The sequence below is a fragment of the Pempheris klunzingeri genome, chromosome 1, assembly GCF_042242105.1.
Source record: "Pempheris klunzingeri isolate RE-2024b chromosome 1, fPemKlu1.hap1, whole genome shotgun sequence".
Lineage (NCBI taxonomy): Eukaryota > Metazoa > Chordata > Actinopteri > Acropomatiformes > Pempheridae > Pempheris > Pempheris klunzingeri.
Genome location: NC_092012.1, coordinates 30,631,063 through 30,658,830, shown reverse-complemented (window position 1 = coordinate 30,658,830; position 27,768 = coordinate 30,631,063). Strand labels below are relative to the sequence as shown.

General features: G+C 42.8%; 4 protein-coding genes across 5 annotated transcripts; 2 read left to right on the top strand and 2 right to left on the bottom strand.

Annotated features, from left to right (window-relative positions):
- Positions 1 to 7,252: 7,252 nt before the first annotated feature.
- On the bottom strand, positions 7,253 to 14,495 carry ccne1 (cyclin E1). The gene is made up of 12 exons (XM_070830794.1): positions 14,390 to 14,495; positions 13,791 to 13,841; positions 13,483 to 13,570; positions 13,033 to 13,095; positions 12,597 to 12,763; positions 12,120 to 12,255; positions 10,879 to 11,025; positions 10,581 to 10,676; positions 10,092 to 10,226; positions 8,876 to 8,987; positions 8,570 to 8,727; positions 7,253 to 8,352 (listed from the first exon to the last, which is right to left on the bottom strand). Exons 2-12 carry the CDS (start codon positions 13,802 to 13,804, stop codon positions 8,128 to 8,130), a joined length of 1,341 nt encoding a protein of 446 aa, XP_070686895.1. The 5' UTR covers positions 13,805 to 13,841; positions 14,390 to 14,495; the 3' UTR covers positions 7,253 to 8,127.
- An 813-nt stretch (positions 14,496 to 15,308) lies between these two features.
- Positions 15,309 to 20,383, top strand: LOC139203848 (uncharacterized protein F13E9.13, mitochondrial). The gene is made up of 6 exons (XM_070833745.1): positions 15,309 to 15,398; positions 15,910 to 15,992; positions 16,084 to 16,264; positions 16,464 to 16,614; positions 17,243 to 17,370; positions 20,108 to 20,383. Exons 1-6 carry the CDS (start codon positions 15,326 to 15,328, stop codon positions 20,296 to 20,298), a joined length of 807 nt encoding a protein of 268 aa, XP_070689846.1. The 5' UTR covers positions 15,309 to 15,325; the 3' UTR covers positions 20,299 to 20,383.
- On the bottom strand, positions 20,378 to 24,223 carry LOC139203857 (tumor protein p53-inducible nuclear protein 2). Its single transcript, XM_070833756.1, has 4 exons — positions 24,107 to 24,223; positions 22,741 to 22,884; positions 22,478 to 22,634; positions 20,378 to 21,478 (listed from the first exon to the last, which is right to left on the bottom strand). Exons 2-4 carry the CDS (start codon positions 22,862 to 22,864, stop codon positions 21,256 to 21,258), a joined length of 504 nt encoding a protein of 167 aa, XP_070689857.1. The 5' UTR covers positions 22,865 to 22,884; positions 24,107 to 24,223; the 3' UTR covers positions 20,378 to 21,255.
- A 698-nt stretch (positions 24,224 to 24,921) lies between these two features.
- On the top strand, positions 24,922 to 27,716 carry LOC139206430 (protein C19orf12 homolog). 2 transcript variants are annotated; one of them, XM_070836260.1, is made up of 3 exons: positions 24,922 to 25,031; positions 25,964 to 26,183; positions 27,086 to 27,716. In XM_070836260.1, the coding sequence occupies exons 2-3, from the start codon at positions 26,024 to 26,026 to the stop codon at positions 27,349 to 27,351; spliced, it is 426 nt and encodes a 141-aa protein (XP_070692361.1). In that variant the 5' UTR covers positions 24,922 to 25,031; positions 25,964 to 26,023; the 3' UTR covers positions 27,352 to 27,716. The 2 variants fall into 2 exon arrangements, with proteins under 2 accessions (XP_070692361.1, XP_070692363.1); XM_070836262.1 differs by having other exon boundaries at positions 24,934 to 25,031; positions 26,009 to 26,183.
- The last annotated feature ends 52 nt before the right edge of the window (positions 27,717 to 27,768 follow it).

Here is a 27,768-nt window from a genome sequence, read left to right as displayed (position 1 = left end):
AGAGGCCAGCCACAGGAAGGGGAGGCTGGAGTGGGGAGGACAGCAAGAGAAGGAGGGAGGGAGGGGAGGGGGGGAGAAAGGCCAAGCAGCTTTAGGGCTTCATAGGTGCACTAACAGTGGGAACTGTCTCTCTTCAAAGCGCCGATCGTTTTCTTCACAAGGGTCTAATTCAACATGTCAAACAGCACATTTGCATGGGAATGATTATTTTTACTCTGTAGCAAGGCGGAGCCAGAGGCCTCACATCTGTACCAAAGAACACCAAGTATAATAATAAAGTCACAGAGACCGTATCAAACCAATTCGGCTGATTATTTTACAGCTGTGTCTAAAAATGGTTCAGGGCCCTCGCAAATCCGCGTGGATCAGACGGTGGTTGTGTTTCAGTCCAAACAGATCAGCCACACTGTACCACAGGTTTGTGAAGCATAAGCACTTTTTTTTGTGAGAGTGTGTATGAACACAGTATCTATTTACCTCTTCTCTTCCTACATAACAGCCGTTTTGAGTATGAAAGAGGTGAGCCGAGAGGAGCGAGTGTATTATCTTTTGCAGCTGTCAGCACTGTTCGTGGTTTTGTGCCGGAGCTCCACGGGGCTCCCACTAAATGCCATCAGGTTACGACTGTGGTTGTTTGCTTTTTTAATTATAGCAGGAATGCTTTTTGAAGCGTGCGATAAGCACTCCTAGACTCCCCCCCCCCCCTACACACACACACACACACACGCACACACTCTGGATGTTGCATGCGCACGCAGCAGCACCACAACGTGCACGAGTGCAAAAACGTACACAAACCCAGTTTGGGTAGTTGTCTCTCTCACAACATGTGCTAATCAATCTGTTGAGAGCAATCTGTCAGGAAATCTTTAGCTTTAAACAACCCACTGTGAATGGGGATGAGGCCCTTTCCATGGGGCAGGGCACTGCAGGGACTTAGCAATAGCTGTCTTTACGCATCCCAGAGTGTCAATAAGGATTATGAGAGCGAGCTTTTATCTCCTCAAACACACAGACCAGTCACTCATTTAAATGGATGAACAATTCAGGTCTGCTCAATAAATAAAAAAAGAATATACTTCCATAAATACATTCAAATCCCAACACCATTCACATTCCAGCACCATATGCTTAATTTAAGATCTAATCTCCCCTTTTTCTATTTCCACCAATTCACGGAAGGCAAATCTTTGTACACATAGTTGTTTAAGACCTCAAAGGATAAACACAGACTACCTATTGTTGATGGCAATGCACCTTTATCCTCAACTTAAGACCCACAGTTCCTTTGAGAGTGCTCCTGGCAGATGCCGTATGCAAAGCAGGTGCACTGAGGGAAACATGCCCGACAAAAGAGACATTATTGCATTTCACAACCTCCCAAAAAGACGAGCGGAATATTAAAGGTGACACAACTGTATTTACACATCAGTTCAATAGACCTAAAATAACCTAATTTCTATCTTGCTCTATCAAATAAAAGGAGGCAATAAAATCTGCGAAGAGAAGAACAAATAAAAGCAAATTTTGACATTTTGCTTTTCGACGCCTTCCATTTATAGGTCAGAGGAAACACCAGCCGACCTCTCATTGTTTTTAAATGCCATTTTGTAAGGCTTGGAAGCAGGAATTAATTAATGCGTGGGTAGCTGCCACTGTCAAGAGGCAGCACATTAAAATCAATGATTAATAAATTCAAAACACACAACAAACTCAGCTGGGAGATGAAAATAGTATTGTGTGCTCCATAGGAAGCAGCCCCAGTGCGGGTCCTCCCACTGAACGCGGCGTCCACTCAGATGGCTAATGGAAAGTAGCCGGTGCCAGCTGTGTGCCTGTGAATAAAATCACTTTAATTAAAGGAATTACAATGGAAAAGGAACCGGGGATGTGTGGAGTAGTATCGACAGGAAACGGTCTCTCATGTGTGACACACACACACTTTTACACACATTATGAAATCCCATAAAGACTTGAAAGAACAGAGTGCCTTTGTGCTCGCATTATTAAATAGGCCTAATCCACACATGCTCTATTGTACTATACAGCTCTAAGATCTACTCCAAATATGTCCCCCTCAGTCTAAATTGTAAGGCAAGATACAGATACTTCTTTTATCAACCATGACATGAGTGTGGAGCACTTCGCCAAAGGATTTTTAGAAGTTCTGGCTCTGCCACAAACCCACTTCCAGATCTAGATGAAATCCACAAAAGGCTCTTAGACGAACATTATTGGAACAATTAAACATTTGGCGTCATTGGCACCGCAGAAACAATGTCATTCAGCTTGCTTTTGCACGTCTTTTAGTGATACGTCGCTCGTGAGCGAGGCGGCTCCACGGGCTGTCTTAAGTGACCGATGGGGGGCCAATTTCTCTTTTTTCAGGAGATGAATACGAGACGGAATAATAGGATGATCCTATGACACATTTGTTAAATACAGTACGATCCAGAAACATCTCAGTAGTAAGACCCGAGCACTTTTGTTCGTTGTGCCACTTTCCAACACACAAACATATTTTGGTATAAATAAAATGTCCAATTTACATGTGTAATAGTTTTTGATCTGTATTTATACAAAGCAAGAATTATAGTATTTTGGAAATGACATGCCAATCATAGGTCAAACATTGCTAAATTTAGCTTAATTAGAAAAGCCAGAGGTGGACACATTGAGCCACATGATCTGGTTCACTGAAAAGAGCCTGAATTCCGATCACTAGTGTCCTTCCTTGCAGCGGGTTAGTGACTGAGTGGAGTGACAACAAAGTACGACTCAGTGTTCAGTACTTCTTACGTCTCTCCACTTTGGTACGTCGAATTTGTAATATAATGTCACACTGTAACGTCGGCGTGTGCCTGTGGGGACTTATCCTACAGAACGCAGAAATCTAGTGAGAGAGGTGAAGCAGTTGTGGAACGGACTATCACACAAACAGGTACTTGTAAATATCCTTTTTTATGTTTGGGGTCCGGAAATCAGGGAGTAGTTTTCAGTTTTTTGTTTATGAGACACAGCTCAAGTTTAGGGAAAAAACAGAGGTATCTTCAGGAGGTATTCTGTAAGAAAAACGGACACATCTGGGTAACTCTTTGAACCTGTATCAGATATGGGGTTACAGAGGGTTTTGAAAAAGTGAAAATATCCATAATATGGCAGGTCGATTCTTTTTGGGAGTTCATATACATGCGCCTGTTTTGGTGGGAGATGAAGATCCACTGGGACCTTGTATGTTGGATGTTTTGTATGAGGTCGTTATATTATGCTGTTAAAATGTAATGTAAATGGTCATATATGAATATAAAATGATACAATCAATCATTCGATAATAATAATAATAGTTAATATGTGAAAATGAAAGTAATCTAACCCTTGTTTCTGGGTTGTGTTTTCTCATCGACAGATTCTTCAGATCAGTGGTAAAACCTCTGTTCCATTAAAAGCTGTTAATCCTTCACGATGAATCACAAAACACTGGAGAGCGCACGCAGGATTCAATAGCGAAACATAAGCATGTTTAATGGTGGTTATTATTGAAGACTTTAGTTTCCTTGCAATAATCTGAAATGTACAAACTTTGCAGCACACAGAAACAGTGTGAAAACTCAAGCACAGGCGTTACTGTTCGAAAGAGCCTGAGAACCCCCCCGTTCTCTGTCAGATGTAATCATGCTGATATTACTCGTTACATTCCATAATGTTTGCATTCAGGGTGCTTGTTTGTAGCCACTCTTCATGTTAATTGTTGTTAATTAAGCAGTGTTGTGTTGTATTTGGCCCACCAGAGGGCGCCCTTTGAGTAGAAGCAATGCAGCAGACCTTCCCTCTGACTCTTTGTCCAAGCTGCTCACGCTTGATCGAACTAGTTGATCATTTTCACGCTCAATCTGACTATCTGAAGGCTTAAGAGTCCAGTGTGTCTGCTTGTTGTTGGATGATTTCTGGGCATTGATGCTTTATTTATAGAGCCACTTCTATATGCATAAAGAGGCTTGGAATAGTCACTGTCATATGTGCCCTGACTGTGCCTTTTACTCTACCTGGATATAATTAGAGGGAAAGTATCAGGTCTGCGCACTATATCCACACTCATCATCACACTGACTGTCAGGCAACACAGTTCCTTTTCTTTGTGTGTGTGTGTGTGTGTGTGTGTGTGTGTGTGTGTGTGTGTGTGTGTGTGTGTGTGTGTGTGTGTGTGTGTGTGTGTGTGTGTGTGTGTGTGTGTGTGTGTGTGTGTGTGTGTGTGTGTGTGTCCTCTCCTGTGAGGGGAATCTGCCATCCTGCAAGTGGTCCCGCATTTAATCAGAGTAGCCACAAGAGGGAGACAGACACATGTTTAAAACAGCATGGAAGAAAGAGTGGCATGTACATGAGGAGACCCCGAGTACTTCAGCACAAGCATGTCACAGTTCGAAGCCACTTTGGGGTTTGGAGGCTCCTAAATCACCAGCGGCCCTTCAGACACTCCAGCTCATCAGTAAATCCCTCTAGATGTTTGTGATCACCGTACACCATGAGATCAACGGATCCCTTCGAGGGTTTGAGAAAGAGTCAGCAGTCAGAGCCCCTGTTATGGTTCTATATCTCACTCCACTGTTGTGAATTAGCCTAAGTCAATGAAATATTTAAGAGTAAGAAGAGAAACTGAGTCAGCTGCTGACATCAAAGTGTCTGCTAATATACACTGGAGCAACTTGTTTACATGGGATGGTGGCAAGGCCCTGAGGGACGCCTGGCCTGGTTCTCACTCACAAACAACACCATCGGCAGCGTCAACACGCAGAGAGGAAACTAACCACTGGAGACAGGTCTGGATCTGTGCTGGTGGTTAACAAAAACCTCCGTGTGGTCTAGTTTTCTGTGCGACTCTCCGGCCTCCAGCGCCCGAACGCGGAGCTGGATCTCACGAGGCACCAAAGAGGCGTCAGAGTCACAAAACTGACCCATCAAGACAAAACTGTCGGTCGTAACTCAGGACCCCCGGTCAGGTGATTCATTTCACAGCAAGGAAATAAAGTCTGTCAGTGGGGCTGTGCTAACTGGGTGATATAAACAGCTTCCATATGGCGGCAGAGCTGTTTCGAAAACTTCAGCCTCTTTGTATTTAGGTCACAGGCGGATAAGGTTTTGAAAATCAAACAAAAGACAAAAGTAAAAAAACTGATTCAGAATCTCATTTCGAGTGTCCGGAGTGTTGTATTTGCACACTTAATGGGGATCTTTAAGAATAATGCAGATGCTGACAAAAATGTCATTCAGTGTATCAATTCAGTGCAAACTAGTAAGATATAAAAGTTAAAAAAAAACAAAACTATTTACACATCCTGAAATACCTGATACGTGTGTTATTATATTCACCGTCTCATAAATGTTGTTCATGTAGCAGAACTGTAAAAAAAAATCTTAAATCTTAATATAAAAATGTATGCAATAGATACAATAGATTACATTAGTATTTACAGTAAGTTTCTCTTGGTATTGAACAAGAGGAACATTTTCATTATTTAGCTTTTTACTCTGCTTATGTTTCATGAAACCAACTCCCTGCTCCTCCCTGACCACTGGATCAGAGTTTACTTTTTTCTATTAGACAATGGAGCACAAATGTGCTTTTAAATTTACTTTAAATTCAATTAAATTGAAAAATAAATGAAATTAAGTTAGAATTTTGTCTTTCTTATCGAAGGTGAGAGGGCTTTATTTGTCTGAACATTCATTTAATGATCAAAAACACATGACGGCATGGTTCCAGCCATGTCATGTGACTTAAAATGGCTCTTAACTGTGAGATCTGTGTTTGGAGCATAGACTGTGGTTTTAGGACAAAAGTACATCATGTATTGCGATATTTGTTAAAACAATATTATAAAAGGTTTTTTTTAAATGTTCTTGAACCCACAAACTGTCAACACAAACCGTAACACCATAAGGGTACATTCGCAGCTTTACTCTATTTTGTGCATATTTAACTGGTTTTGTGAGGACATTCATACTTTAAAAATCAAAGACTCCGTAATGGTTCACTGTTAATGAATTACTGCAAAGTGCAAAAATTATATATTTATATTTTCAAAAGAAAAAAAAAATAAACTGAAGAGAAAATGTAAACGTTTTGTCTTTGACCCATTTTTGATTAACATGTTTCAGAGTGCGTTCTTTCATTTTACTGAGGTGACATTTAAAGAGACGTGTTGAACATATTTCTTACTATGAGGCTACAGCCATGGGCAAGTTTTTTTTTTCCCCATCTGCTTTACTTGAATTTCAGTGTATTTAAAAATCACATATTTGACTAAAATCCTATGCAGATACTTAAAGCTGAAAAAGACCTGACCTTAGATTTTAATTGTGCAGTTTAACATGATCTGTACACTGACTCGTGTTCACAGTGCAACAGTAGAGCGGAGCTGTGGGGGTGGAACTTTGGAGAAAACACTGTTTCCTTCTGACAGATTGTCACTTTCCCTGTGACACCGCGACCCGAGCCTGGATAAGCTGAAGAGAATGGATGGAGATCGTCACTTAGGTTAAGCCTGGGCTAAAGCTAAACCTGAGAACTAATGTGGTCAGTCCGGCTGTCTTTGGGTTACCTGGCTTCACTGGGCCCAACATTAGTGATCCTGGAGCGTGTTATCATGACACTGGTCATCAACCGGCTGTTACCCTCTGGTAACTCGGGAATGAAGCACTTGATATGAAATGACAGGAAAAGGTGAAATGCATACGATAGAACCACATAACAGGAATAGAATACGCAGCTGTAGAAACATGGGATGTGATTTATAGGAACTATAGAGAGAATCATTATATACTTTAGTGTCTTTAGTGCAACTTCTGTCTACTTTTTCATTGTGGAGTTTTTTGCTCGTCTGCGCTGACAGTATAAGGACAGACTGCATCTTTTATCAACTCATCACATTTCAAAAGTAATGACTGTCGAGTGGCTGCCTGTGTTGCTCCCACCTACTGTAACCCACTCGAGAGACGTCTGGAGCTCTCGGAAATAACTGGGGAGCTGACACCAAATCAACTTGTTTTTAAATTCTGAGAGTTACAGCTAAATTTTGATGCACTTTAGTGATGGTGTATTTGCAGGTTTTTCTTTTCTGGTGAAAACAGAACGGCTTCAGATTGACAGCAGCACAGTGACACCTAGTGGTATACAGCCAGTGTGACCTGCTATGACTAGGTTTCCTTCAAAAGAATTCTCAGAAACAGTCTAATGGAAAATATGTAGCAGCATTTTATTTTAAAAAGTCAAATAGAAATCTTACATTTTGGTGGTGGGGAAACAAACTGCAGGTTGGGATTAAAATAAAAGTTAAATACAATCAATATTTTAGCTTCTGAAGCCTGGCTGGTTCACTTGTCCATATAGGTAGCCAAGCTACTGGTCCCTAAGCAAAACATGGCCATGTTTTGTCCAATAAAATGGCAAGATTAGAACCAAAAACAATAGTAACACCTATTTTACACACACACTCACACACACTCTTTCCCCTCCATCATGTGAAGCCCACTTTTATAGCAGCAGATAGAGCCAAACGTGACCCTAGGAATAGTTTTTGGGCAAATGCGGCCACTAATAGATTAAAAACAGCGATCACCACATACACGCACACACACACACACACACACACACACACTAAATCAAGTAGAGACTCCATAAAATGTCCATTCAATTTGGCCTCTGCATAGAAAATAAAAATGGCAACCACTAAATGTAGGCGTGGTTGGAAATGCAACTCAAAAACACAAATCTCCTCGAGCCGTCCCATCCCCATCTGCCCTTTGCTTTGTGTTTCACCAGAGTAGGGGGGGTTAAATAGGTAAGATTCCTGTGGGGATAGGGACCATCCAAATCATTTGCTCACTGTGTGCCAGCGCGTCCCCAATTTAGCCGGCGTTGGTGCGTGAGCCCACCACACAGACATTTAGAAGCATCTTAATCCAAGTAATCAGCATGACTTTGAAAGGAGACAATACTATTTCCATCAGTGTTTCCCCACTGAAAAAAAAAAGTCCCTCGTACATGTGTGTACTGGTACTGCAGAGGCAGCGCTGTTCAGAGTCAACACTCCAGAGTTGCTTCTCATCCACTTCCAGCTCCAATGTAAAAATCTAATTAGGATGCGGTGTTGTCTCGTCAGTTTCAGTGTTTGCGTCGTTACTTTGGAAGGAGGAGGACGGAGAACGCATCCTCGGCTTGATTTTCAGCACCGTGGCATCCATTCGGACAAACTCCTCGGTTTTCTCACTGCTCAGGGGCGGGGTCAGGACGCCTGAAGGGACAGGACAGCTGCTGTGACGCTCCAGCTCCACGTCCTGGTAAGAGTAGGCCTTGTCCTGAACACAGCCACAAACAGATTAGAGGCATTATGAGAAAGTGGAGGAAGGGTGGCGGTTTGTAGTATTAAAGTTGAGTGTTTTACATGTGTGTTGAAGGAATGTCAAAATTCTTTTCACTGCATCTACAAGTTTGATTTTGAACCATGCTTCTTAAATATATTAAACCTAAGGGAAAAAAACTCAGTTGCCTTCTCATTAGAATAATTTCACTCACCAGCCACGTCATGTAGGAGGCATGGGTCTGGATGTTGTGCATGTCATCTGCAGGGATTCCTGTGAATGTTCTCATGGGCGACCCACCAACCTCCCGCAGCGCCATGGCGAACGGCACCATCCACCTCACGCACTCCTCTACTTCTACCCTCTTCAGAGCTGCACGGTCAGAGCAAACAAAGTGGTGAGTCAAGGCAACAAAAAGGAAAAGACAAATATTCACGGTAAAAAAACGAATCCTGCTGGTATGTTTTAATAAAACTTTAGCAAGAAAGAGTACATTTACAATTACGTTTTTGTTTTTTACCTGAGACATTTTCCACCAGCTCCAGAGAAGAGAAGTGAAACAGGGCTGAAGCAGCAAGGATGCGATTAGAAAACTCCAGGCAGCGCATATCGAGCATACACACGTCCAACAACTAGGGGGGAAAGGAAAAGAGCCGATTAAACATTAGAGCACTTACTTGGTGTGGTGAAACGTTTAAATCTACAGATTTATTATGTCTAGACTTGCTGTATTTTTTGCTTATAGTTCTGATTTTGATTGACAGCTGGGCCACAGCCATAGTAACTGGTGGTGTGGTCTAATTAACAGAAGGAAGGTGGAAACGCTCTGGAATAATAGAGTCCCAGCTTTAGTTGAGGCCAAACAAATTTTTAAATCACCTCATTGGTTAAGAATCTATTAGAATCATCTCATGTGCAGGGCGATGAGATGATATATACAGTGCAAAAGAAAGATGTGTCCATCTCAATGCCAAATCATGTGATCTCTATAACGTGTGATACGATGTTGTGAATTCAGCTGCCTGGCAGGGTAACATGATTTGGGCAGACAGGAGGTGAGTAAAACTGTAGACACAGTGCAGTTAGTTTTGCGTCTTTCCTTTTTAACTTTGCTGTATCATGTGAGACAGCAAAGCTTTGAGAGCTAAATTCAAGCACTTTTTAAAAGGAGATACCCAAGCTGTGGCACCTGGATCTACAGCCAGGTGCATTAAGACAACTCCTCTACTGCTGGGCCATGGCCCATGGTCATTCTGGTTTAGTATTGCCTCGTCCTGTTAGATTCTGCTCTATTACGTTTGTGTAGTTTACAGGAACTAGAATTACATTTTTACATAAAATGTAGCAGTCTGAAGTTTTAAAACAGTGCTTTTTTTGTGAAGTCAATGAATCAATACTTGTTTCATTGTAGAATCTAAGCTGAACTGCATGGTGCTGCCTGCGCTTCTATCAAACACCACTGATGTGAACAATGAAGAATGACAAGATGCACAGAACTGCTCAGCATTCAGTTAATTGTGCTGTTAAGTGCAAATGTCACCATCAAACATCCCAGGTGAGAAATAACTTGGTCCAGAGCTGTCTAAAGTCTTACTGAACGAGATATGGAAAAAAGACACCAGCCTGAAAAATCTACACTTCTTGGTCATGTTCTGTATTAATGGAGTATCTGATACATGCATCAACTTATCATTAAGGAAGGAGGGAGGGAAACACAACAAAAAAAAAAAACATACCTCTGCAATCTGTGTGAAGGTAGCCTGGGGGTATCTGGGGATGAGCAGCTCGTCTGTCTCTTTCAGGTAGGCCACCTGCATGTAAACATTGAGCCAGGAGATGGGAGTCTGTGGGCTCAGACTCCATTTCAGCTCCTGTGGTAGAAAAGAGAAAGCAGACAAGCTGTTGGTGCTGAGAAAGTGACACCATCGCCAACAGCAGTGCGACGACTTGCAACTTAAAATCTACATAGATTCAAGATTTGCCAGGGTTCCAGGATTGTGACCACAAAACATCATGCTCTGAAATAAGATAGTAAAAGAAAGGGAAGAAAACATGTCCTCCATGAATGATTTAGGTTACTAAGGGCCAAAAAGTCATAGTCAAAGAGTCATACTACTTATACACTAGAATCTACTAAACCTACATCAGTTGGGGTAGATTGGGGTAACACAATGCAGACCAGTTCATATTGGCGTCATTATCAATGAGCAATGTGCGCTCTTTACCTTCATAATAATGATTTCCATACTGAGAATCTCATCTTCAGTGCAGGCTTCATCTGTAACATAGGCAAACTGGTGGACCTTAGGAGGATACATCTCCTGTGACAAGGAAAAACACAGAGAGAACATTACTGCAACCAATCATACCAACCAACGTCATGTAGCAGGAGAAAAGGGACACTGCACCAAAGATAATAAACCGAAAGCAAACCCACAAAGACTAGAAAGAACTATAAGGTATTTAACGAGCAGGGACTGTGATCTCCCCACTCTACATCCTGTGCTGTGTGACCCTTCTTACCTCTACTTTGGCAGCAATGAAGAGACACGTGATGCCTATGAGCTGCAGCGTTGATTTGAAGACGTTCCTCTGTGTGGCCATGAAGCGATCAAAGTAGTCCTGGGCGAGGTGGTACGTCTCCCTGTGCAGTTTGTACACCTCACTCACCTAAAACATGCAGACAGACAGACCATCACTGCACTGATGTGGCACCCCCCCATGACTTCAAGTGACATCCACCGGTAGGTTTAAGTGAGTTAACTGTGGACATTAAGGTGTCAGGATGTTCACAATAAAGATGGTTTGTTCATCAGGAGAAGCTCATCAATAGGCAAAGACTCGATCCTATTAATTGGAACAAAGTCATATGTATCTTTGACGATTAGTGAGATTCCTTTTCTGCACCATTTTATCTTAAAAATGAAAATAGCAAAGAAGAGTTTGGTTTCTCAGCATGTTTTCCGCAGCATGAAATAGTTAAAAGGCACAGGAAACTCTGTTCTGTAGTGTTTCTTTTTTTACTTAAATGTCATCATGTTTATTTCCTGATTCAGGTGGTGGTTTTTCTGTTCAGTCTCATGTAGTAAACATGTCCAAATGGGGAACACCGCTTAACCTGGGCATCTTTTTCAATGTGATTAATGGTCATTAGTCTAATTAGTGGTGACCTCGACTTCTGTGAAACGTTGGACAGTGCAGGACTACTACAGGTGAGCATGTGCATCAGAAGGACGTCACTGTAAGACTTCCACCGAGCGTATTTCAAGTGATAAAGAATATGGATGTCGTGTGCAGATATAATGAGTATGCAGCATGGATTTCAAGCAGTGCTACTTTTCATTTGGCTTGTAGACATTTTCTGAGAGAGAGAGAGAGAGAGAGGGAGCACTCTGGTGAGGACCCACATTGCTTCCGTGTAGCCCTTAGTGCCATTTTTGATGGCACTTTATCCTCTGATGTGAAGAAGAACCAAAAGAGGCTACAGCAGATAGGGTCTTTACTGAATGTAATAAGTATGTTTCCCCACAAGATGCTGTTGACTATCACTTAGCCATTTGTGGCACAAAATGGATACTGATGATTATCCACAAAGTCAAGTCCACCATTACCATAAGAGTTAACTCTACAGTCATGAAACTTAATGATATTCTGTAAGGTAAACAGCTGAGATTATCTAAGTGAAAGGCATTATATGCTTTTTTGTTTACAATGGTGTTGACAAAAGAGGTGTTAAGGTCGTCACACTGAGACACGCAACGGACCTCCATGAGCCAGTCCAGGAGAATTGCCCTCATCTTGGGCTGCAGATGAGGATGCTTCTCCATCATGTGGACGTCCCTGGTGTAGGTCTTATCCTTCTCCACCATGTTGTTCCATACCACATCCTTACTGGCCCAGCTGATAAACACAGAGACAGACAATGGTAAATCCTCACTGCCCCACCTGATGTGCAAAGCTGTGTCAGTTGCATTTAAATTATGATTTACCGTGGACAGATACAGAAACCACTAGATAATATTTTAGCCCTAGCAGGGTGGGTAGTGATTAAAAGGTGAGGGAGGAAAACCTATAAGACACAACCCCAGAAAAAAGCAGTATTATGAAAGAAGACACGTATGTTAAGCCTAGGCATCCATTTGAAGTCCGTCAGTTTGTGCCTACATACAAGAGAGGGCACGGGCGGCTGCATGATGTACTACCTAACCTCATATACCCAACCACACAAGAATAGTACTCACCACAGCGCAGGAAGCGGGGCACAATGCACGGGGGTTGTGAATATGTTGTTAAAGTTATAGTGGGGGAAGCCTGCGTTTATCAGAGTGACTGTTTGGTCCTCCTCCTGATCAGGTGTGGGGATCCACCTGTGTGGACTTGTGTAACCGCCATCAGGACTCCAGCCCAGCTTCGCAAGAAAGAGGGAGAGGCAGAGAGATGACACAAAGAAAATGAGAAGGTAAGATAACAATAAAGAAACATGTTGTGTTAACGCCTATTCTTCAATATGCTGACTGCAAACATTAGGGCCTGAAGAGGGAATAAACGCACACCTCCCCAACTAGTGTCAATTAATAATAGATCAGTCATCTTAAATACCAGCCGTATCGCTTATGATACAATAGAGACCAACTGATTACTGTACTGAGGTACATGCTTCGAGACAAGCGATCCTACCTCACAGTCACGCTGCTTCTTCTTCGTCATCTCTGCTACCTCCTCATCCACATCATGTAAATACTGGGGGGGGCGAAGAGGGAAAACGGTTGTTATTTTGTGTGCAACTCAGTTTCGCGAACAAGCATGGGTCTGGTTGGATCAGATCACTTTCCACAGCATGTGAGAATCTGTGAAAAGCAGAAACTGAACCAGGGTGCTTTTACTTTGCAAACACCAATAAAAAAAAGCATTAATATATGCAGCAATTGTTACATTCAATACAATATCAGTTACAAATCAATCACAGATCCTGGGTACTATCACTGTCACAAGGATGAACATCCTGCATGTGACAAGGTTTCTATCTTGGTTATTCAATTAGGCCTACATGTGAAATCTCGCTGCTGCTCAAAATGGGGTTTAGGCCGCTTATTATGAGCCAGTCTGCGAGCCTTTCACACTACTTACAATGGCAACATCTGCCTTCCTCTTTCTCGATCGTACTGTATTTTCCTTGGGCGCCTCGGGAGCAACAGACTTCGGTTCTGTTTCTTCCCTGTGACAACACAAGACAAAAGAATCGTGGCTGTAAACCTCCAGAATCCGCACAAAACAGTGGACAAACATGTTAAAATGGTCAAAATCAGGTCCGATAGCAACAAGCTAACTCCCCGGGTGGCTAAAGCATCAACTCAACTTTTCTTTCTGTCGTCACACACTTTGATTGACGCGCTCAAAAAGAAACTCTTCACAGAGGAAACAAACAGAAAACTCACCGTTTTCCTCGCATTATACTCGGAGGTATGGCTGTCGGCGTCGGAGTAAACCTGTGAATGAGAAATGTTTTTAAGTTTAATTTGAGGGGGTTAAAGAAAACACATTCATACACTCCCAACCCCCACTCTCAACTCCCTCCTTCTGACAAAGCCCGACTCAGCCTGGCGCGGGGAAATGGAAACGGTACGCGATGTTAAAAGTCGCCTAAAAGTGCCACACATTGCTCGTACGGTCGTGAAATTCACCAACAGCCGACAGCAGACGCTATTTTAGCTGCTTCACGTTGTTATTTGTCGTATTTCAAAAGGGAAGCGGGTTATTTTCTCCCACTAACTTCGGACAGCTGTCTTGCCCCATAATGGCCGAACGACAGGCGCAACCAGGACGTCTATTTTCTCAATTCACCATTTAACATTAACAGCAAAGACAGCGGACGTGCATGCTAACACACGCGACACTTAAATACGGACCTTCACGCGGACTTTCAATTCATTATCCGCGTGACAACTTCATTAGCCAGCATTAGCTAGCAAAGTTGCAGCTGAAACTAGCTCGGCTAACTCCAATGCAATGATACCGCTTTATTTCACCCGCTCACCTCAAGATTCAGCCCTTGAAGTTCACTCGTATCCACGTCCTGAAAGCAAATGTTGAGAAGCTTCACCGGCTGTTTTTCACACTTGCAGACGCTCCTTGGAAGTGTGTGTCTGAGTGTGTCCAGGCCGGGATGGTTGCTCTGAGCTGGCGCCTTGTAGGGAACAGATGACTGGAGGCATCAACGTCAGGGGAGGAGTGGATTTAACTTGGCGCTAAACCTCCAGCTCCGCCGCCTCTTTACGGCCCAATTTCACCGAAATTCGCCGCAGTTTCACACCTGTGGCGTGTGAACGGCGCTCCTGTTCGATGTAGTAGGTTTATATTGAGCTAAAGAAATAGAAAAAATAAGTTTATAACCGGGAGGCGTGACTGGTGCCGGTGACAGCTGCGGGGGGCGGAGCTTCCAAAGAGGAAGTGCCCGGGCACCGCGTGGCTAGTCTGTCAGATGTAAACAAAGCCGAACTCCGTTTGGATTGAGCCTAAAATAAGACATAACGCGACCCAGGTATTGTGGGGCAATCGGGCCATTTCGTCCTGTGAACTTCAAAGATGGATGTCCCCCGCTGTCACCCTGGGCGCATCTGTTATTTAGCCCCAAAAGAACGATGTTAGCCGGCGGATGCTGCTGTTGCCGCCGGGCCGCCCATTTCCAGCCCGGGTTGCCATTCATATCCCCCCTTTGCAACCACACAACCCTTTCCCATGGGTGAGCTTTCTGCACCGCCAAATGTGCTTTTAATCCAGGTGTTAGGACAATGTATGATCAAATATTGCTTCCTATGTTTTCACATAGAATTTGAATAAGGGTTTTTGTGAACATTTTGTTTGGTTAAACAAAATTGACCTTTGGCCAGTCACGTGATCCCCACTCTTAGAAAGACAAAAAAACAAGATTTTTTTCCAGGCTCTTTGTGTTTTTTCCTACAAGAACTGGAACATGAGGTTTTTGAACCTCTTCGGGCGCCTGAAATCCGTAGTTATCGGAATGATTCATGTTAAAGCTTTACCAGGTAAGACTGCACTGACCTGTGTCCTCCAATCTTTAAAAGTTTTCATGGCTGGAGGAAGTATTCACTTTCTTTACTTAAGTAAAAGCAACAGCAATACCACAATGCAAAAATACTCTGAATCTGCATTGATAATGTAAAAAATTTGCAAAATGTACTTAAAGCATCAAAAGTAAAAGTTCTCTGTGCAGAAAATGTTGCCCCTGTTAATGTTATACTGTTGCATATCCCATGCATTAAGGTGGGAGAAGCATTTGGCTGTTGCAAAAGAGCCAGGTGAATTTTAGACCATTTTAGTGTTAGGGAGTTTAATATCTATGCATCACATTTTAATAAGTGATCATATGTTTTGCGTGGAAATCGTCATTTATAACTGTCAAATTAATGTAGGCAAGTAAAACATACAATAAATGGAATTAAACGGAAATACTCAGTTACACTGAGCCACTGCAAATTTGAGAGCTACAGTATGTGAAAGCTTTAAGCATGTAACCAGGTTTCTGGTCTGCCTCAGGTACCCCCCTGGGTTGTATGAAAATGTCTGAAATCACTGAAGCAGCTTGCAGGGAGGCAGCACTCTACCGTGATGCCGGGGTCGTAAGTTATTGCACACTGTGTAAGATCCATACACACATTGGAAGTCTTTCCAGGCAAGCCAGTGAGCATCGCTTGTAAACCTCTCTTTCAGGATGCCGTGATCATTGAGAACATGCATGATATCCCCTACTCCTTCTCTGTGGGCCCAGAGGTGTGTGCCTGCATGACTGCAGTATGCGCCGCTGTGAGAAGCACCTGTCCATTCATGCCGCTCGGAGTGCAAATACTTTCTTCTGCTAACCAGCAGGCACTGGCCGTAGCTCTGGCTTCAGGTTCAGTCTTTACGTCAGTTCAGTTATTGTTGTGCTGTATATGGGACTGCAGACCTCTGCAGCCAAAGCTTTTAGGACACAGCTGGACAGAGGTCTTCAATCATGTGTTGATTTCCCCACCAAACAGCTGATTTGGCTCTCTGGTCACCTTTTCTAATTTAAGGTGTGCTCATCATCTAATGTTACTAAATGGTTACAGGTCTGGATTTCATCAGGGCTGAGGGGTTTGTCTTTTCCCATGTGGCTGATGAGGGCCTCCTGAATGCCTGCGCCGGTGACTTACTGAGATATCGCAAGCAGATTGGAGCTGAGCATGTGCAGATCTTCACCGACATTAAAAAGAAGCACAGGTGAGATCACTACCTGTATAGTTTGCCACTTGGATCTGGACGGCTTCGGCTTTGGGTGGGGCCTTTCTGTGCGTTTGTATGTCCTCCTTGTGTCTGCGTGGCTTTTTTGCTGGATGTTTAATCAATCAAAACTCCTCCCACAGCTCAGAGACATGCAGGCAAGCTTACATGTCAACCCTATATCGCCTGGGAGTGTAACAGCGAGCATGATTGGTTGTCTGTCTTCTATGTGTCAGCCCTGTGATTGACTGCTAGCCTGTCCAGAGTGAGATAGCACATCGCTTTTTGTAAACGAGTGAATAATGGAAGCAGATGGAGGTAAATCTTTGCCTCTGATTGGTTTTTCCTTCTCTTAGCATGCATGTAATTAATCATGTGATCACTTGACAGCTGCTGGTAAAGTAGAGAATGGCTCATCCTTCCCTTTTAGTGAAAATGTTGGCTCCTCAGAGCATTATTACATTTCATGAATACAGGCCCAAATCCATGCTGATTGCTAAAGAACCGTGTCTTTGAAATGAAATACATACATTTAATTTGAATTAATTCAACCCTGGTTTCAGCCCACCGTCCTGAGTTAGTCTCAGTCTTACCCCCATGCACAGTAAACTGTATGCGTCTTTTCCAGCTCCCATGCCCTGACATCAGACGTGAGCATTGAGGAGACGGCACGTGCCTCCGAGTTCTTCCTCTCAGATGGACTCATCATCACAGGAGCTGCTACTGGAATGCAGGCTGACCCTCAGGAGCTGCGGGGTACTGTCACACTTAACTGATACAACCAGGAGCCATAATACAACAGACACATACTAAATGAGCGATGAGATCAGACCAAAAAAAAAAGCAAGTAACTCCCCAGATTTAAGAAGTACCACAGCCTTGAAGTCAGTGCCCTGTTTGTCCAGCAGAGGACATTCTCACCTGTCTGGATGTCCTCCAGTATGGGAGTTCCTGACCAATGATCGGTATTCACCCAATATGGCACCCTGAAGCTGAAGCTTGGCTGCACTGTGTCTCGGTTTAGGAATGCTGGACATGCACTCTCACTCTGTCTGTCTCTCTCACTCACACACACCATATATAGTACAGTACAATACAAGTGTTAAGTGGACATTAAGTAATCTAAACTCTGAACTCCACTGGGTGAGACCGTTTAGTTGAGTTTTAAATATGAGCAAGTGTGAAGACTGTGTGGTATATACTTTACTCACTGCGTATCATTTCCAGGTGAGGACAGTCATTCTCATTATTCTAGTTTTCACACATTTGTCCAAACTCAGTAAAAGTGAAAGTTCCGCTACATTTCCAGAGGTGGACTGTGTGAACTAAAGGCAGCGCTAATCAATCTTTTTACAGCAGACATTTTCGTACGTCACAGCAGACAAAGCGCAGGAGTACATAATACATTGAGTGAATTCCATTAAGCTGTTTCAGTTTCATGGTTTGTTCATGCTGGCTCACTGACACACTGTCATGGCTCACTGGGACACTTGAACAGAGCCATCGTTAATGTTAATAGCAACAGCTGTGCTTTTCCTGCTGTGATAAGTCAAAATGTCTGCACTGAAAATGGCTTAGCGACAGTGAAAAAAAAGGAACCAATCCACATGATTTTCACCTGATTCTGCACTTCCCCTCAGCTTTACTGAGCTTTGTTAGCCTCTTTCGGCTCCTTGTTTTGGTTTTATGGCCTGCAACTTAACCGTTTCGATTCATTCTTTCCATTCTCATCAAACTTGCCTCCACCTACACAGTTTTTCAGTGAACCAGCTGCACAACATGACAAAAAAATGAATGCTAATGTTGCTTCATATCCACTGGATGTGCAAATAAGCATCTGTTTGCTAACAAGTTTATAAACTATATTTCTAAACTAAAGTTTATAAACTATATATGTCAGCTGGAGTTAGATTTGCATAAAACAAGTACTTTTACTTACAATACATTTACAATACATTTTTCTAATAATACCTCTGTACCGTTGCTGAAGTAAGATTTCCAACGCAGAGGTTGTAGTAATTGGGTATTTTTGAATTGTTGCATTGTTATTTACACTTATTTGAATGCTTCTTTCATTGCTGTAAAGGAAATAATGTACTTGTTACTCCACTACATTCACAGCTATTGTTTCTAGTTGCATTGCAGAATCAAAATGTATACGCAAAACACATGATCACCTTTAAAAAATGATGTCGTATATGAAACATATATAGCAGAAATACTGCTATATAAGCAACATATTACATTTATTGGTAATAATGATCCAATAAAAAGACACTGAAAGGGGCCTATTTAATCTTATTTTTTTAAAAGTAAAATATTGAATGCAGGATTTTTACTTGTAATTGATTATTTGTACATTTTGTTGTTCTACCAATATTTGAATACTTCTTCCAAGTTCCATCAGTGTCCAAGGAGGCTGTGATAGAAGGGACCCAGGTTTGTCAGTGGGTCTGAAATCTGGACCATGTCTCTCCCATAGCAACACCAATGTCTCCAACAAGACGTACAAAACTGCCTTGGATTCACACACATGAGAAGAAACACACACTCTCACACACACACACACACTTTCCCCTTTGCTTTCTACTGGAGCTCATATTTAACTGTGGAGGTTAGCCTGTTCTGTGTCCAAAGTTCACTAGGTATATCACTGCCGCTCTTGGTTTGGTCCCCTTCACAATAAAATCACACACTGTGGAGATTGAAGAGTTTTACACTGGAATGGGGTTGTACACAGGGATGCCCACTCAACCCCATTGTTCACCATCAGTATTGAGCCTCTGTGCCTGCTCATTTGAGATGACTATTAAGGACACCATTATCAATAGAGAAGAATATAAGTTATCACTCTATGCTGATGATGTGACGCTCTTCTTAATGGAATCAACAACAATACCGCGTCTAAAAGAGCTTATTTTCCGGTAGGATATTATCCAGGTATGAAGTTAACATGGATAAGTCTGAAGCTGTGGCCATCTGTGGCCAAATTCCAAATTCAGTTAAAGAGTGGGTTTAAATGGACTAAGGATGGCATTAACTACTTTAAGCTTTAAATGGAAACCACACTAATATTTTCTGACCATGCCCTAAGTTATTTCTGAGGAAGTTTTCTACCAAGCTATCCTCAAAGATCCAAAGGTGGTCCTCCTCGCTGCTGTCCCGAAGGCTTTGAGGGGAGGGCCAAAATCTATTTGTTACAATTAGTCTTGGGGGCTGCAATTAAATGTATCACAGCACGATAGCTGAAACCTGAACCTCCACATCTTGATTCAAAATGTATGGTGTATGAGATGGAACAAATCACATAGGATACACCTGCAAAGACCATCTTCTTTTGAGGCCTCTGCATTTTATGTCTGCCTCCTCAGATTTTATGTACCTTCATTATACTGTGTACATGTGCTGGGGAGAAGCGAGTAGGAAATAAAGGCAGTATACTGTGTGCTCTTTTAAAAGTTGCTACTCTTCTGCTGTGTCTTTGTTTCTGCAGGTGTTTCCCAGTCTGTGAGAATCCCGGTGCTCATCGGCTCTGGAGTGACCTACGACAACATTGAACGCTACCTTGATGCAAATGGAATGATCATCGGTTCTCATTTCAAGGAAGGCGGCCACTGGGCCAACGCAGTCGACCCGGAGCGAGTGAAGAGGTTCATGGGAAAGATCTGTGACCTTCGAAAATGAGAGGGTGCCTCACACAAGTTCTGTTCCACTGTATAACTACTGTATGTACTGACACATTAAAAAAAATAAAACCACCACCTTAAGAAAACAAGATTTATTTGCAGTTTTTTTGTACATTTTATAAATAAGCACAAATAGAAAAACATAGTATTCAACTGTATTTACACTTGTGAGTCGAAAAAGAGAAGCGTGAGTACCCACTGAAAAGTACAAAATGGCAGTCAGTACAAAACATGAACAGTGGTTTTGTAATTATTCCGTAAAGAATCAATTAGGAACAAAAGGAACGTTTATCTTAGGAGGTTCACATAGTATCGTTATGATTTTGTGCAGCGTGAATACTGTACAGGTCAACATTGTATGAAAGTAACTTTTAATACACTTGTCACATGAACATCTAAAGCTAAGGCACATACTATAATACATACTGAACACACCCAAAGAATAACCAATCAAAATATGCCACACTTATAATATATGCATCATAATTAAGAGCAAAGCATTCTACACATTTTTCATATTTGGATCAGTGTCACACACTGTAACCATGACAGTACCTTTAGAATAACTTTCACACACCTCTAATCTATAAACCCAACCCCTACTTATATCTAATCAATCTACACAAGTCAAACAACTCAGCCGTTCTCATTTGATAATGTACAAAGGCTTTCAGTTGATGTTTTCCAACCTGAGGTTTAACTCAGTGATTTCGAGTTACAGTGCAGGCTGTGCAGATTAAGATCAAACTCAAATGTGTTGCTGTGGTTCATTTGGCTCAGATCAGTTCAGATGTTCTATCATTTTACTGCACAGGAAGTGGTGAATCTCAAATGCTTTAGCTGCGTGAGGTGAAACGATGGTGGAAAACCTGAGTAATTAAGAGTCAAGGCACTGTGCTGCACACTGAGCTACGGTGGGGACACCTTGAGACAAACACTCCCTCCCAGATCCTGTTCAGTAGTTGTAGAGGCGCTGGCACGGCTGCTTGAAGTGGCATTTCTCAGCCGGGGAGAAACGTGTCTTAGCCAGGTTCTGCCTGTGGAGGGCCCTGCGGCTCAGCTGCTTCCACTCCGCCTGGGTCCTGGCCTTCTGGACAGCCAGCAGCTGGATGTTACTGGGCAGAGGGATTCCCCAGGCAGCCAGACGCCAGGACACGTGTCGCCTCACCGCCGCTGGCCTGGACAGACACGAAGAAGTGTTATAGTGTGTGCTGATGGCATAACAGGTGGAATACAAGATGAGAGAGATAAAGCATTACTGCACAGTGGCTCTTCAGTCCTTGTGAAAACCAATTGAAGACTGAAATCCTAAATGGGAGGCTGTTTTTGCAACATTTTTGAAGGTCCTCATTTCTCTAGAGGTTAGTTTGGGACTAAATCCTCAGATTGTAGTTTAATATCAGCATTAGAATTAAAATAGCCTTCATCCTCAAGTAACACCGATCAAATTTAGATCTGCTAATACATGTCATCCAACCCAGGGGGGCCAAAATTGTTGGTTAGCTAAGCATGAAAGTCTATTCTTAAACTTGCTCAGCGACGTCTCATTCTTTAGAGGAGTAGTCTCATTCCCTCTCTTGCAGAGAGTCATAGGAGAAGATTAGTACAACTCTCTAATCTTTCTATCAACTATGAAGCTATACACATTATTATAAATAAATTATAATTATTATGAAAATGATCATGTTTTCACTAATTCTACTTATAAAGGAGATTTTTTTCTGTTGTGGTCCCTAATCTTTACATAAAAGTAAGAAATGCTTCTTCTACCACTGCACATACAGCATACAACCTTTAGGCATTGGACTTCATCAGCTGCTGCAAATGTCATGCATTTTGCCTGCAGTACAAAGAGGCTCAGTACCTTTCAGCTTCTGTTGTAGTCTATTACAGGGCCGAGTCCCATTTTTAAAATGAACCCACAGCAGGTTGCATTTGTGACTTTCCATCATGGAAGTAGAATCTTGCAGGTAATGTGGTAAATATTGGATTCATTGGAATAACGGTAACTCATTGCTGTCACTGGGTTCATGCCACATGAGCTGTGTGGTCTCTCATTTGTGACAGCAGATACTTCAGGTATTTCATTTTCACTTGTTCAGTGGTCATTCGTTCATTTTGGGCTCAAGATCAAAGACAAATGTGTGTGTGAGCTGAAGGTGTAGATGGAAAGTAACCTGGAGGTGTCCTCTTCATCCTCATCTGAGCCTAGCTCTTCCTCCTCCTCCTCCGCTCCGCTCATCCTGCATCTCATCTGGTAGACAGACATGCTGGGGTGCTCGATCAGCAGGTTCTCCAGGGGGTCCACCTGGGGGGCTGACAGCGCCTCGTTCTCTGTAGAAGGAACATTCCGGCATCAGCTGCGCCCTCACCGAGCCACAAACCTTTTAAATGTGATCAAGAACATTTCGATGCAGTTCGAGTCGGCTCTATGTCCCACCTGGGAGATTAACAATGACCCATCCTCCCTCCTCAAACTCCAGCAGCTCCTCATAAGCGCCGTCGGCTGCCTCAAAGTCCTCGCCGGTGCTCCCGAGCAGATGAGACAGAATCTTCCCGATCATCTTTAAGCCTCTATTGCAATCTGTGGAGTAACAACAGGAAGCAGGTGAAGTGTGAGGATGCTCCAAAGAGCCAGTGGAGAGAAGGTTTTCCAAGAGACCTCCTCACCCGAACCCCCTCCCTGCTTGCGTCTCTCTCAAATCCACAAAGTAAATGGCTCCCCCTTGAGGCTGAGTTGACAAACACCACCAAGTACCTGTCAGATCATGGACATGTCAGGCCTGCTTCCATAACGCCAACTCAGAAACCCGAGCAGCCTGAGTGGTCACGTCATAACAGTGCATGACGTGGGGTCATGGGGTCATTTTGGAGCTGAAATGGCTGAGGGGGCGCAACGATACCGGCTGATATTACACTGATTGCAGAGATATTATGTAATCTGTGATCCTGCTTCAGACTAGTGCAGACTTATGACCCCAAACTGACCTTTTGTCCCAAACTGAACACACTGTAACTCTTCTTCTAGCACGATGTGAAACTTATATCTACACTCTTTATTTGTTTGTCGGCCTCTAGTGCGGGTCACCATGCCGTTCTTGGGCATAGATATTTCAGTCTGTTATTTATATTACTATTTTTGTGCACTTACGCAATCACAACGAGACTAAAACTGAGAAATCTTACTGTCACAAATCAGTGGAAGTGGTCATCATGACACACTGACCTCCTCCTATCCAGCATGTGTATGTGATTGTATTTTTTAGTACTCTTTTCCTTAACTGATCAGAGTATCTCCAGGCATACATAAATATACCACAGCTATAATATACCAAGATGTATTGCATTTCTGCTGTTGTGGTTGAAGACAAACACAGATCCATAAATAGCCCCGTGTTTTCCCCCCAGTGTCTGGATGCCTTGCTGCCTGTCTGTCACCTGACCCCTCCCTGTAAACACAGACATACTGTCCACGCCAGTCTCAGTCTCGGCAGTTGTTGTTATACCCAGCTGATACGCATGTAGCAAAACAGGTGATTGAGAAATAGGTGGTTCTTCTTTTCTTGTAATCGCAGCTACTTGGATTGGCTTTTTTTCCCCCCCAAGTGGAGAATGTAGTCCTGCTACAACATACTCAACTATAGTGGGTATTGCATAACTGAATTTAGTCCAAAAATCAAGAAAGCCGTGGCTGCAAAGACAGCACAAATCTGGCTAAGAGGATTGCAGTCAGAGAACAAAAGACAGATTAAATCCAAGGCCCATCAAAAGCCACTATTCACACGATATGGTTATATTTGGCTGACCTGTTCGAATCCACGGGTGTTTATCCACGGGTGTGGCAGCTGCACAGACAGGATCCAGCTAAGGAGCAGCTTCAGAGACTGTTTTGATCACGAAGTTGTTTATCAGTGAGGGTGCTCCGCGGTGTCCTCGGACATCACCAAACCCCGCCCACGGAGGCGGGGCGAGTGTGCGTCAGTCCTGCGTCACACGTCAACAAACAAGCCCGCTCCGTCCTCCTCGCAGACTTGACGGCTGTGCGTGACAGCGAGACGTCAACACACGGAAATGTCAAGTAGTTTCAAAGCCTCCGCTCGCTGCTGTAAAAAATGGGGGGTAAAATATGCTACAAACAAGCCCCGGACCACAGCAATATGTTCACGAGAGGCAGAAAACACGGGGAAAACCTTCTTCTGTTAAACAGGACTAATTATTTTTTCATTATATAGTTATATAGATGAATGAGCGAACGGCCACCTAGCTAACTCCGTCTATAATTTCATATATATATATTTATATCTATAAATTTGATATTTTTATCGGAGAGCCTACTACAGTTCCAGATAGTTCACACCCTTCTCCTCACGCCATCGTTTGTTGTCGTGCGCATGCGCTTGAAGTTTGTTATTTAAGAAAATATTTATAGTAAGCCTGGACGGCGCCTTATAATTGTCAAAAGGAGAAAGCTTATCAAGTCAACTGGTAGGTAAATGAATTTAAGAACTTGGAATATTACAACAGAATGATATAGTTTGAGATATGTCCATCTATCTTTGCTTGAAATAACCATCTTGTCTCAACTCTCTGTTATATACTCTCTGACATAGCGTTTGAAAGCAGGAAGTAGAGCAATCCCATCATCCAGTGCAAAGACCGTCGTTTACAGAAAAGCCGAATGCATGTGAAGAGCAAGAAGTACTAATTCGTACATTTGGGGGAGGACTGAAGGTGAGTCTGAAACCTGTTGTGACAAGTAGATAACTGCCGAAGGAAGGCTGGTGACAGCGAGCTGCCTTCTGTCGCTTGTCTCAGCTTAAACACAGATGAAGAAATGAACTTCTAAGTTTAGTGCTTGAACTCATACTTTGTTTGGTAGCTCTAACGTTTAAACAGAAAGGAAACTTAGAACAGTGCGAACTTTTAGTCAAACCATGGTTGATTAAGCCTAAAAAAGACACTGCATAAGTATAGTAGCTTATTATGTCTAATTTAGTTTGTATTAAGTCAGTTTGATATGGAGCCTTGCTGTTTAGACCAGTAATTGACTGCTGTGCTCACTAACGAATCTGTTCTACCAAACTCCATTCAGAAACCGGGTAATTTAATAAAATAACGCTAATGGTAGGCATTAATAACGCGCACATTTTGAGTTTGGATATTTGACTAATTAATAGTATCTATGCTGAGATTCGGCGTATTTTGGTGAAAAAAATTGTAAAATGTGGGGACATTTAAATTAGTATTATTACATTATCATTTTGACGTTTTAGTAATTTTATGCTATGCAGGCCATGCTGTACTTACAAGTAAAAGTGAAACCAAGTTTTCCATGATAACTGTGCTGTACCTCCTTTGTCTGTCACTTCTTTGAAGCAGGTGGAGGAAACAAGCTCGAAACCGCTCAGTACTGATAAATTGAATAAAATAAATGAAGACGAGTACAATATCAGCGAAGATGGTTCCTGCGCTCCCACTCAGTTTTGTGGCCTTTTGTCAAAATCTATTTGAAGTCATTGTGTTAGTTTATGTTTTAACACATAGGACAGATTCAAATGTGTTTAATAACCTTACTGCAAACTAACTGACTGCAAACTGTAGAGCAAAATGAGGTTTCCTTCTAGTCTGACCCAAGGCTGAGAGATGGGGTCTTTATTTTCTAGGTGAGACCACAGCAGAGCTGACTGTCCTCTTTCCTCTCCTGCCAGTGTCTAATAGCAGCGATGGCTCCACGAATGGAAGACATCATGCGTCTGTGCTGTGAAATATCAGCTCATGATCAGATCAAGGTGGCGGTGAAGAACTCCACCAAAGGAGCGGCGGTAGCAGGAGGAACTGCTTTTGTGGGGGGGCTGCTTGGCGGACCTCCAGGGATTGCTGTTGGTAAGAATACTAATGTACTGCTGAAGCAGACATCACAGCTGTCTGATCAGGGATTCAGGTGTAGCCCACACTCACAGGGGCCTTTGAGACTGTAGAGTCCAAATAGAAAACTCTTTTCTGACTAATCCAAAAGGACATACGTGTATTTAAGGCACGGCCAATGCTTTCTGTAACGGTACTTAAACGCACCACCTCCTGTTCCTTAGTCACTGCAGGGTTATTGATCAGCAGAGGATGAATCAACAGTGATTTGCTGCTGTTTTATATTCAAAATATTTGGGCTTTTGACTTTTGGTTGGGCAAAACTTTTGTCGATGCAGTCTCTGAGAACTTGTGATGGGTAATAGCGGAGGCATCCCTGTGCTAGGACGGGTAGACAGGAAATAGATGTCACATGTAGAGTACAGAACAACAAAGTACATACAAACCCGGAAGAGGGCAGGCCATACAAAGAAAGAAGGAAAGAAAGAGAGAAACAAAATCAGGGTCGGTTATTAAAAAGCTTAAAGTTTTATTCTCCTAGGCAGAAGAAACATGGATGATCAGTGCCAGGTTTAAGAGTTATCAGTTTGGAGAGAGGTACACACACACACACACACACAGCAAACATACAAATTCCAATACTCACTCTCTTTTAAGCTCTGTTGGATGAGAACAAGATCTGGCTCTTAAGCTGCTAAAGGCTCCACCAGCTGGTCTCCAACTTTGTTAGATAGAGCTGAAAACAGCAGGAAATGCAGATGAGAAGTGAGAGTGAACCAGACCAGTTGATGTAAAAACATATCACCAGAGTTATCCTTTAAGATTCCTCATCAGTTGTCTTCAATGCGGGTTTACTTCATATTAGAACATGCTTCCAGTGGAGTTATACTGACCCCCCCACCCCCTCGTGCCTCTACCAGGTGGAGCGATAGGTGGTCTCCTGGGCAGCTGGCTGACGAGCGGCCAGTTCAAGCCTCTGCCTCAGATCCTGATGGAGCTGCCTCCCGCCCAGCAGAATAAGCTCTGCGATGACGTGGTGGCCGTCTTGGGCAGCCTGACCTGGACGGACGCGGCCCAGCTCATCGCCCTCGTGATGGGCAACGCCACCCTGCAGCAGCAGGTCACGGCTGCGCTGCTTAGCTACATCACAAAGGAGCTCAGAGCAGAGGTGCGCTATCAGGACTGAGTTATGGTTATAGGTGAACTAAACAGGATGCCAAAGGACTGCCAGACACAACAGGAGCACTTTGGGCCCAGTGTGTTTTTTTGTACTTCTCTGGAAAACCTGAATAATGGATCATTACTGTGCCAAGCTGAGTGTGTATCCTACTGTCTGCACAGTCATGATAGAAGTCTGTGTTGCTCAATAATGAATGCAGAGTGACTTTATTACAAATAAGGTTGTTGTTTTTTATGAATTTTCCTCTCTGCTTTTTTTAAAACTCTGTATGACATTGTGCCTGGGGAGTCATTTATAATGTGATCTCTTTATTCCCACACTCTGTATCAGGGTATTTTTAATCTGGTTATGAATGTCAAATAAATTATACACTCAAAGCTATCGTGTTTTACTCATTATTTGCTTATTTAAGGTTGTCCGGGT

Bases quoted from the DNA above. Each gene is read 5' to 3' on its own strand.
- ccne1 (XM_070830794.1), bottom strand. The intron at 12,256-12,596 runs GTGAGTACTATT...TGTGTTTATCAG, and splicing joins GCCCCGCTTCCTGCGCTGTG to CTGGGCCAGTAAGGATGTGG. The intron at 11,026-12,119 runs GTCCGTTGCGTG...TGCATGTTTTAG, and splicing joins TCCTGGACTGGCTCATGGAG to GTGAGTGAGGTGTACAAACT.
- LOC139203848 (XM_070833745.1), top strand. From the start codon at position 15,326: ATGAGGTTTTTGAACCTCTTCGGGCGCCTGAAATCCGTAGTTATCGGA. The intron at 15,993-16,083 runs GTAAGTTATTGC...CCTCTCTTTCAG, and splicing joins TCTACCGTGATGCCGGGGTC to GATGCCGTGATCATTGAGAA. The intron at 16,265-16,463 runs GTTCAGTCTTTA...AAATGGTTACAG, and splicing joins GGCCGTAGCTCTGGCTTCAG to GTCTGGATTTCATCAGGGCT.
- LOC139203857 (XM_070833756.1), bottom strand. From the start codon at position 22,864: ATGATCGGGAAGATTCTGTCTCATCTGCTCGGGAGCACCGGCGAGGAC. The intron at 22,635-22,740 runs GTGGGACATAGA...TTCCTTCTACAG, and splicing joins GGTCATTGTTAATCTCCCAG to AGAACGAGGCGCTGTCAGCC. The intron at 21,479-22,477 runs GTTACTTTCCAT...GTGTCTGTCCAG, and splicing joins GATGAAGAGGACACCTCCAG to GCCAGCGGCGGTGAGGCGAC.
- LOC139206430 (XM_070836260.1), top strand. From the start codon at position 26,024: ATGGCTCCACGAATGGAAGACATCATGCGTCTGTGCTGTGAAATATCA. The intron at 26,184-27,085 runs GTAAGAATACTA...TGCCTCTACCAG, and splicing joins ACCTCCAGGGATTGCTGTTG to GTGGAGCGATAGGTGGTCTC.